Here is an 11,014-nt window from a genome sequence, read left to right as displayed (position 1 = left end):
TGGAATTGAACCAGGGTCTGTAGTGATGCCTTAAACTGCTGCGCCACTCGGGAGCCCATAAATCAGTTATGGGACACAAGACTTATAATAAACCAAGACTCAACATATATAGTATTATCAAACAATAGTTTCCACTCATAAGTAACCTTATAGACAAATACCTGGAAAAGTGTTCCTGTATGCATCATCCATGTACAGAAGGTAAAAATCTATACCCAAAAAATCTCACACAGCATGGTGATACATGACTTAGGTCAGTGTCAGACACTACACACTCACCGTTTCTCAGCATCCAGGTCACAGCAGAGGACAGCCATAGGGAAGAAGGCAGGGGGGCAGTCTGGAGGACAGAAGTGCTCTAAGAAGCCTGTCACATTCAGCCCAAAGTCATGGGCCCTGGGCAAGTAGTCTGGGTCTGCATTCACCCTACCGATGATCTGGAGGGGGAGAGAGAGAGGTTCACAGTAAGGAAAGGGCAAAAGGCGCTGCTGTTATAAGTTATAATACCAGTTATGAAGCTGGAACATCAGTCAGAAACTGATATCAGATATCACGACTGCTTGCCAGATTCTTATTTAAACCTACAGATGTAGGATCTTAATTTGATCACTATTTTCTTTCATGCACCATAGGAAATGCAGTTGAGCTTTGTGATTTACATAAGTTCACTGAAAACCAACGATAACAGAAGGTTATATTAACAGTATTGCACTTTCCATATAGCCTGCTTTTGGCCAGCTAATGGCCTAACCACCAATCAAGCGACATTATGGACTAAACGTTCAAATCCTGTTCCTTAGGATTATTTTTCTGTGACAACATAGGTCAAATTAAGATCCTACATATGTACATCTGACTTATTGTTCTGAGACTCCAGGCCCAGGGGAAAGGCAGTCCCCAATAACAGGGTATACCAAGCATAGAGGGACTGAGGTTATGCCCAATGGGACCCAAGGGACCACCAAACGAAGCCAGATCAGCTAGCTAGACCACAGGCAGCCCCTGTCCCTGTCAGTCACCCACCACATAAAGAGATCTTCCCCTCTGTAATCCTGCCTCTGTAGAGTCCCTGGCTAATGGCGTCCATGTGGAGATAGACCCACTGCTTCTCTCACTGCAGATTTATTTGAATGTTTTAACAGAGCAGTTCAGCCCATTGCTGCTGTAACCAACCCTAATGGTTACCATGCTGCTTGGTTGGTCTCTCGCTCTCCTTTTCTAGTTTAAGATAACTCAAAAGGATTTAATGAGGAACACGAATACGTTTGACTATTGTTTCCATTTTGTTTCCATATTCTGCTGTCATGGGCACTCACTTCACAAAGCATGATCCCGAAGGAAAAGATGTCCACCTTTTCATCATAGCTTTTCCCTGTGAGAGAAGACATTCCAAGTAAAACATTCGTAAATGATTCGTTTCAGAGTACTGACATAATGTATTACAGTATGTAGTGTTGAAACAACTGAAGAATTCACATTTTTCTGTTTAAAACCCACTTGGTTGAGTCATTCGATTTAAGTGCAATTCAAGCAATGGTGGTTAAAACAGGTCAACCCCACATACCGTGGATCATCTCCGGGGCCATCCAGTAGGGGTTTCCCACTACAGTGTATCTCTTCCTGCGGTCAGGCTTCTTCTGCAGGAGACTCTTGTCCTGGATCTTGTCTTCCACCATCAGCCGAGCCAGCCCAAAGTCTGCCACCACCACACTGTTATTCTGCAGGGAGACAGAGGGGAAAAACAGAGCAGACAGAGTTACATCTAGTACAACACAATACTAACAACACCAGCCCAAAGTCTGCCACCACAACACTGTTATTCTACAGGGAGACAGAGAGGGGACAAACAGAGCAGACAGAGTCATTCATACGTGATCAGAGTGAGCAGCTGAACATTGTATGCTAGAAAAACACACAAAACCGCTATTCATTAAATACGAATACCGAACTTTTAACAGCTAGGACCTCTATTTCTTGTCTCGGAATCCTGCTTAACAGACAGGATGAAGCCTGCTTGACTGAGACGCTAAACTGCTAGCCATCAAGCTAACAAAGTTTGTCCCAGATGAGTTTTGCAATGGAGCCTCTTTGTCTGGAGAAATAAATGAATGGTTCCATCGCTGTAGGAGCTGTATCTACTACCCTTGGTTTCAGGACAAACTGGATCACTCAGAGTTCCATCTACTGTACCCCCCTTTTCAGGACAAACTTCACTCAGGTTCCATCGCTGTACAACTACCCCTGGTTTCAGGACAAACGGGATCACTCAGAGTTCCAATGCGGCAATTGTTTATTTGCCGAGGATTATAGGCTGAGGTGGATTCCTTGATCACACAGGTCGCCAGCCTACGTAAGATACTGGGGAAAACGCAGAGTGGAATGGTTCAATTTTCTATGCCGGTGGCTGGACGGCGTTTTCTCCGCCTTGTCGTTTCTTGTTATCGGACTGGCCGGTGTTGCCCAGAGCTCCCCATCTGATAGAGGAGTCGAAGGAGCACAGCATTAGGAGCAAGGCAATCAACGATGGTCGCATGTCATGAGCCGTGTTTCGACGTCCTGGAGCCTGATCTTCCTGCACCTTCGTCGCTCGGGGTGCCTGTGTTTGGGCCGCAGTGCCTACTACTACAATTTCGAAGTTGACATCTGTCGGAGGCCTGCAGCAGGCGCCAGGAGCAACGGGCTTAAGTTATCCTGTCTCTCGCTTGTCCATAAAGGGTTCTCCGAATCCTGTAAAGCGTGGGACTTGGGCAGATTTCCTCATCCTTCTCGTCAGCAGTGACTTTGGGCAGCTCCATGGTAAGAAATGTGACCGTTCCTGGTGCAAAAACAATGTCCTATCCCGGAGTTCGAGTAAATGACTTTACTAAGCTTCTCCCGGATGTACTACGTCAGGACATGGAAATCGATTCTATCGTAGGTAATGGGGGTGTTAATGACATTATGAAGAGCTGATTGACTCTCTGCTAGATACTCACAAAAGACCCATCATATCTGGCCCTGTGCCCTCTCAGAATTATGGCATGGAACGCTTTAGCCAGTTGTGTAGAGAAAAACCTGCTATGTGATTATTGCAGCTGAATGGGTGTAACTTTTGATGACAATTTGATATCTTTTGGAAACAAAACAGGTTTTATAAGGAGGATGGGATCCACCCAAATCATTTGTGTTCCTGGATCCTTTCACAGCGTTATAAGGCTATATAAGGTTATAAAGCTAATCCCGCCCATTGTCTTGCTCAGCAAATGTACATTACACCAGGGGAGTTTGGTAGACACAATGCAAGTAACCTAATTTGTCCCTTTAACTGCCTCTGCTGATCCTACAGCTATTGTATGCAGTAATCACGTGTCTATGAACCAGATTTATACTGTTAGCACTGAGCCAGTGTGCCCTAGGAGGAAGTCCACTATGTGCAGTTCACCCTGCACTAACATAAATAACATGAGCAAATGTACTTATGCTAAGCATCCCAGAAGAAAGTGCTCAAAATAGACCCATGTCAACATATGTAGCTTAAGAAACATGAAATCAATAATTTGCTAGTAACAGATGACATTCATATTTGGACAATCTCTGAAACTCACTTAGGTACATTTTTTGATGATCCAGTGGTGGCAATACAAGGTCATAACATTTAAAAAGATAGAAATGCCAATGGTGGAGGTGTTGCTGTTTATATTCAGAACCACATTCCTGTAAATATTAGAGAGGATCTCATGGTAAATACTGTTGAAGTAATATGGCTACAGGTTCATCTGCCTCACCTAAAGCCCATTCTGGTGGGAAGCTGCTATAGACCACCAAGTGCTAACAGTCAGTATCTGGATATCTGTGTGAAATGCTTGATAATGTATGTGATATCAACAGAGAGGAATATTTTCTGGGTGATTTAAATATTGACTGGATTTTATCAAGCTGCACACTCAAGACAAAGCTTCAAACTGTAACCAGTGCCTGCAACCTGGTTCAGTCAACCAACCAGGGTAGTTACAAACACAGGAATGAAATCATCAACATGCATTGATCACATATTTACTTATGCTGCAGAAATGAGCTTGAAAGCAGTATCCAGATCCATCGGATTTGTAAGGATCGATGTTGGAAACGAGAAGCAGATACAGGGAGTGAACATTTAATGAAACACGGACATGAAACAGAACAGGAACTACATCAGAACAGGGGGGAAATAATGACATCCACGCTGACACGGGGAACAAAACTGAGGAACAGACAGATATAGAGGGGGCAATCAACAACGTGAAGGAGTCCAGGTGAGTCCAATGAGCACAGATGCACGTAATGATGGTGACAGGAGTGCGTAATGAAGGGTAGCCTGGCGTGACAGGATGTAGTGATCACAATATAGTTGCCCTATCTAGGAAAACCAAAGTTCCAAAGGCTGGGCCTAATATAGTGTATAAGAGGTCATACAATAAGTTTTGTAGTGATTCCTATGTTGTTGATGTAAAGAATATTTGTTGGTCCGTGGTGTGTAATGAGGAGCAAACAGACATTTGAATTTGACACATTTATGAAATTGCTTATTCAATTTACTAACAAGCATGCACCTATGAAGAAAATTACTGTCAAAACAGTTAAATCCCTGTGAATTGATGAGGAATTGAAACATTTTATGGTTGAGAGGGATGAGGCAAAAGGAATGGCAAATAAGTCTGCCTGCACAACTGATTAGCAAACATATTGCAAATTGAGAAATCATGTGACAAACTGAATAAAAAGAAGAAACTACACTATGAAACAAAGATAAATAACAAAGAATAATAGTAAAAAGCTTTGGAACACCTTAAAAAACATTTTGGGAAAAAAGGAAAACCAAATGATATTGCCAAATACTTCAATGATTTTTTCATTGGCAAGATTAGCAAATTTAGGCATGAAAAGCTGACACTACACATCCAAGTATATCTGACCAAATTATGAAAGAAAGTTATTCTAATTTTGAATTCTGTAAAGTGAGTGTGGAAGAGGTGAAAAAATTATTGTTGTCTAACAACAATGACAATTTAAGCCTACTAGAGAGTGTGTGCACCCAGGCTTGGAGGCAAGCAAAAGTCATTCCGCTACCTGAGACTAGTAAAGCCCCCTTTACTGGCTCAAAATGACCAACCAATCAAACTCCTTGAAAAAAATGGTGTTTGACTCGATACAATGCTATTTTACAGTAAACAAATTGACAACACATTTTCAGCACGCTTATAGGGAAGGACAGTCAATAAGCATAGGCACTTACACAAATGACGGATGATTGGCTGAGAGAAATTGATGATAAAAATATTGTGGGGGCTGCTTTTGACATTATCGATCATAGTCTGTTATGGCTTTACACCCTCTGCTATGTGGATAAAGAGTTACCTGTCTAACAGAACACAGAGGGTGTTCTTTAATGGAAGCCTCTCCAACATAATCCAGGTAGAATCAGGAATTCCCCAGGGCAGCTGTCTAGGCCCATTACTTTTTTCAATCTTTACTAATGACATGCCACTGGCTTTGAGTATGTGTGTCTATGTATGCGGATGACTCAACACTATACATGTCAGCTACTACAGCGACTGAAATGACTGCAACGCTTAACAAAGATTTGCACTTAGTTTCAGAGTGGGTGGCAAGGAATAAGTTAGTCCTAAATATTTCTAAAACTAAAAGCATTGTATTTGGGACAAGTCAATCACTAAACCCTAAATCTCAACTAAATCTTATAATTAATCATGTGGAAATTGAGGAAGTTGAGGTGACTAAACTGATTGGAGTAACCTTGGACTGTAAACTGTCATGGTCAAAACATATTGATACAACAGTAGCTAGGATAGGGAGAAGTATGTCCATAATAATGCGCTGCTCTACCTTCTTAACAGCACTATCAACAAAGCAGGTCCTACAGGGCCTAGTTTTGTCGCACCTGGACTACTGTTTAGTCGTGTGGTCAGGTGCCACAAAAACAGACATTTTGAAATTGGCTCAGAACAGTCGGCACAGCTGGCCCTTGGATGAACACAGAGAGCTAATATGAATAATATGCATGTCAAGTCTCTTCTGGCTCAAAGTGGAGGAGAGATTGACTTCATCACTACTTGTATTTATGAGAGGTATTGACATGTTGAATGCACCAAGCTGTCTGTTTGAACTACTGGCGCACAGCTCGGACACCCATGCATACCCCACAAGACATTCCATAAGAAGTCTCTTCACAGTCCCCAAGTCCAGAACAGACTATGGGAGGCGCACAGTACTACATATAACCATGACAACATGGAACTCTACTGCACATCAAGTAACACATGCAAGCAGTAAAATTAGATTTTAAAAACAGATAAAAATACACCGTATCGAACTGTGGGGACTGTGAAGGAACACAAACACATGCATACACGATAACATACGCACTATAAACACACGTACACATGGATTTTGTACTGTAGATATGTGGTAGTGGTGGAGTAGGGGCCTGAGGGCACACAGTGTGTTGTGAAATCTTTGAATGTATTGTAATGTTTTTTGAAATTGTATAATACAATATACTATCAACACCAGCCCAAAGTCTGCCACCACCACACTGTTATTCTTAATAAGGGAGACAGAGGACACACAGTCACATCTGCTGAATCACAATACTTAGAATACCATACACACTGCAAACCTACCTACAAGACTATTCATCTTACCACAGACATAAAGACACATGCCAGATAGAGAGGTGGAGAGAGAGAGAGCACACTCAACAACATAGAGAAATAAAGAGAAGAGTGTGAATACTATGACTGTTGACTTTGAGAGGTACAAACACTCTACTGTACAGTACTTTACCCTAACAAAGGTTTCTCTGTGTCTAATGTCAGTACATCGCCATTGTCACATCTCTTTCAATGAGAGACAAACCTGTATATGATCTAGACATACAGGTGCAAACTCTTAATCCTCAAAGAAAACACGCACCCCTGAGAGAGAACACACCTTACATCTCTGTACTCACCTCTCTTACAAGACAGTTGTATGAGTTCAGGTCGCGGTGGATTATGTTCATGGAATGCAGATATGACTGGAAGACAGAGCGAAAGAGAGGGGGATGGAAAGAGAGTGAAAGAAAGAAAACAAGAGTTAGGTATTAAGTCTAAACCTCAAACCAGTGCCTAGTGGAACAAATGTGCATTGTTCTTCTTTCAGAGTATAGCCTTTGTACATTCACTAATCTACAGTCATGTGCTATATTCATCACTGTAAACCCAAATCAAAGGCAACACACCATGACTACCCATGATGCCCTAATCCAGAAGGAATTCAAGCTATCATTTTCATATAGGGAAAATCTGCTACACATGTGAACAACACTGCTGCAACACTTCCTCTAGATCTCCACTGGAGGGCAGTGTGAACATGGTTAGTTTGACTGCACTGTCTGTCATTCTATTCACCACCACTGCACTGCAGTTTCTCTGATTGCAGCAGTGAACCCTGGTCCCGACAAGACCCACAGTGCATACTGGCTTCTGATCCGTTTTTGGTTTTATTATTTTATTTATAGGCATTCTATACATTCTATTTGGCATGGATCATTCACTCACCATCCCTGCAGCGATGTCTTTAGCAAAGCTCACTCTCTGATTCCAAGGGTAGTTGATATCCTGTTAGTAAGACAAACCAAGGATAGAATCAGATTCTGGATGTTTCACAGAACATAAACATCAGTGATTAAAACTAAAGGGAGGCTCTCTAATCCTAATCCTGTATCCTCTGATGACTCTGAGACACAATGTACAACACGCAGCTATGCACTCATGGGGACACACAGCCACCCAACCGCACACACACAATCTGGTGCAGTGGCACACCCATACAGAAGTGCACACAACACAGTACTAAAATCCCACACAGACACACCACCGTTACCATTTTCTTAATGATCTCCCTCAGGGTTCCTCCTTTGATGTACTCTGCAATGAAATTGAGTCTCTTGTCTTTGTAGAGGACACCTATAAACTTCAGCACGTTGGGGTGCTCCAGACAACGCATCACCTTCACCTGGAGAGGGAGGAGGGTACACCTTTTAAGTCTTGGAAGATACTTTAGGTTTAAATGTGGGACATTTGTTAGTTATTGAACCCATATTTAGAGCTACAGTCCAGGAGCTGTCCTAGTCCTGACTCCTCATAAAGACCAAACATCTAGGAGCTGGTGGGAGTGGTTGTGTTGTGTGGGTTTAGTTAAAGCAGTAGTTAGATGAACTGGGTGGGTAGCTACATAATTAGTGAAAGACCTCCTTGTCTCCTGCCCTGAGGGTCTCTGTGAGATGGACATTCCTCCTTCTAGACTTTGATTTTAGTCTATAACCATTTCCTCCTGGTCTAAACATATAAGATGTCTCCTCTCCTGTCATTAACTTGACATAATTGTAACAAGAAACAGGAATAATACGTGGTTATTACAGCTTCCCAAAGAGAGAAAAAGTGATTAGGTCCTAAAGGAGGTAAACATTACATAAGCTACTCTGAAGTCAAGGTTAGGGAGGGAGAAAACTATTTTGAAGGCTTTGATTTAAAATGGGCACCAAGGCTCAAAAGGCCAACGGTTTTAAAAAGGACTACCATGTCTCTAACATAAAGGCAAGACTCCAATCTATCAAACAACTTAAAAAAACATCTTGAACTTAGGAACACAGGAAACCATTCCCAAGGCAGTGTTTGTGATGTGATAAGTTTGCGAGAGAGCTGAGCCCTTCCTTTGTAATTGGAGTGTTATGCAGGCAGGGCACTAATAAAAACAGTTATAAAACAAACCTCAGTCTGCATTCCACTGTTTGTTGGTGGGCGGTCATGGCCTGGTTGTTTTAACGGCTTACAGAGTTATTAAAGGGACTAAGGGTGTTAACCTGCACACCTCAGTGTTCACACAGTGTTTCCTGAAGAGGAGAGTAGAATGCAGGGTAGAATAGTGTATTTACATGTGTGCACATGTGTGGCGAGTGTGCATTTGATTGTCGATGTGTCTGTGTATCTGGGAGGGATGTGGCAAAGGGTGTATACTTTGTATACCTCTAATGACTGTCTGTCCACCCCTCACAGCCTAATTAGGGTGGGGTACTTTTTACGAGGTGTAGTGGTGTGTATCACTGTCATCTAAACATGACATTCCGAGCTTGATAAACTACACTCTGTGGTAAACCTAGACTAGCAGTGTTAACAATAGTGGCCAGGGTTGGAAACATGGTCTGTGATCTCTGTCACTAAACTAAGCCCAAGCATTGTTCTTGACGATACATGTTCTGTAGTACGTAGCACAGGATTGTACTGTCCTTAGAAGAAGTGGGAGCTCTTTGGGGCAAGCACAGAGATTGTCATTGCGTGTGGTGTTTCAAATCATTGGAATAAAGGAAAGAGATGGATGGTGTACCTTCATAAACCTTCAATATATAAGGCTTATCTAAAATCTTCTGAAATAATTTATAAGCAAATTGAATTTAGAATCTCAATGTATCTCCTGATTTGACCCTGTTGAACCATGATGGTGACACATCAACAAAGGCAAAAGAAGTCAAGGTTGAAAGAGTGGTCACCCACTTCTTTTAGGAATGACCTCTGTGTCTCGTCATCGAAACGAATCAGCTCCTTCATCACCATCACCTCCCCGGTCTCTCTGTGGGTCACCTGCAGAAACACACACACCGTGATTTTATCAGTCTGCGCCACAGGGAATAGGGGTACTTTCCGTTCAAAGCTAATTTCACCCCAACAGGTAAACTCTGGGAATCTGGGAATAAAAACCTTAGATATATGTGGTCTCCCTCTCAAAGCAGATATTTACTCCCTGCTTGAGTGCATCTTCCAAGCAGCAGATGAACATATAGGCTACTGTACTTTCTGGTTTCATCTGAGGCCATTCTGTGAAGCATCTCAATGCTGCCATCTTCTGGAACTTTTGAACACAGAATATACTGCTCCTACGCAGTAACATTTGACACACATTCACTTGTGTGAAGTGGGATTTTTAAAACCTTTTTGGGATAGGGGGCAGCATTTTCACTTTTGGATGAATAGCGTGCCCAGACTGAACTGCCTCCTACTCTGTCCCAGATGCTAATATATGCATATTATTATTAGTATTGGATAGAAAACACTCTGAAGTTTCTAAAACTGTTTGAATGATGACTGTGAGTATAACAGAACTCATATGGCAGGCAAAAACCTGAGAAGAAATCCAAACAGGAAGTGAGAAATCGATTTTCAAAACAGTGCCTATTGAAATCCCAGTGAGATATGAATGAGGATGCACTTCCTAGGGCTTCCACTAGATGTCACCGTCTTTAGAAACTGGTTTGAGGATTCTACTATAAAGGAGGGGCTCATAATAGCTCTTTGAGTGAGTGGTCTGGCAGAGAGACTCGGTCTAGCTTCTGTTGTGGTGTGTTTACGGACATATTCAATCAATCCCTATTCCAGTCTGTTGTTCCCACATGCTTCAAGAGGGCCACCATTGTTCCTGTTCCCAAGAAAGCTAAGGTAACTGAGCTAAACGACTACCGCCCCGTAGCACTCAATTCCGCCATCATGAAGTGCTTTGAGAGACTAGTCAAGGACCATATCACCTCCACCCTACCTGACACCCTAGACCCACTCCAATTTGCTTACCGCCCAAATAGGTCCACAGACGATGCAATCTCAACCACACTGCACACTGCCCTAACCCATCTGGACAAGAGGAATACCTATGTGAGAATGCTGTTCATCAACTACAGCTCGGCATTTAACACCATAGTGCCCTCCAAGCTCGTCATCAAGCTCGAGACCCTGGGTCTCGACCCCGCCCTGTGCAACTGGGTACTGGACTTCCTGACGGGCCGCCCCCAGGTGGTGAGGGTAGGCAACAACATCTCCACCCTGCTGATCCTCAACACTGGGGCCCCACAAGGGTGCGTTCTGAGCCCTCTCCTGTACTCCCTGTTCACCCACGACTGCGTGGCCACGCACGCCTCCAACTCAATCATCAAGTTTGCGGACGACACAAC

The 11,014-nt window shown here is 42.8% G+C and overlaps 1 protein-coding gene across 6 annotated transcripts in view; it reads right to left on the bottom strand.

The window, feature by feature from the left end:
- LOC118370706 (LIM domain kinase 1) overlaps positions 1 to 11,014 on the bottom strand; it is a 72,594-nt gene that overhangs the window by 5,353 nt on the left and 56,227 nt on the right. For 5 of the 6 annotated variants that reach the window (XM_035755823.2, XM_035755902.2, XM_035756068.2 and 2 more), the window contains 7 exons: positions 9,570 to 9,656; positions 7,903 to 8,034; positions 7,578 to 7,637; positions 6,989 to 7,054; positions 1,565 to 1,718; positions 1,317 to 1,372; positions 280 to 437 (listed from right to left, as the gene is read on the bottom strand). In XM_035755823.2, the coding sequence (XP_035611716.1) occupies positions 280 to 437; positions 1,317 to 1,372; positions 1,565 to 1,718; positions 6,989 to 7,054; positions 7,578 to 7,637; positions 7,903 to 8,034; positions 9,570 to 9,656 (713 nt within the window). Of the gene's footprint in view, positions 1 to 279; positions 438 to 1,316; positions 1,373 to 1,564; positions 1,719 to 6,253; positions 6,580 to 6,988; positions 7,055 to 7,577; positions 7,638 to 7,902; positions 8,035 to 9,569; positions 9,657 to 11,014 lie in introns of those variants that run through there. The other variant, XM_052521226.1, reaches the window with a different exon arrangement.

This window comes from Oncorhynchus keta, chromosome 1 (genome assembly GCF_023373465.1).
Source record: "Oncorhynchus keta strain PuntledgeMale-10-30-2019 chromosome 1, Oket_V2, whole genome shotgun sequence".
Classification (NCBI taxonomy): domain Eukaryota; kingdom Metazoa; phylum Chordata; class Actinopteri; order Salmoniformes; family Salmonidae; genus Oncorhynchus; species Oncorhynchus keta.
Note: the sequence above shows the minus strand (reverse complement) of the source record. Positions and strands in the feature narration are given on the sequence as shown.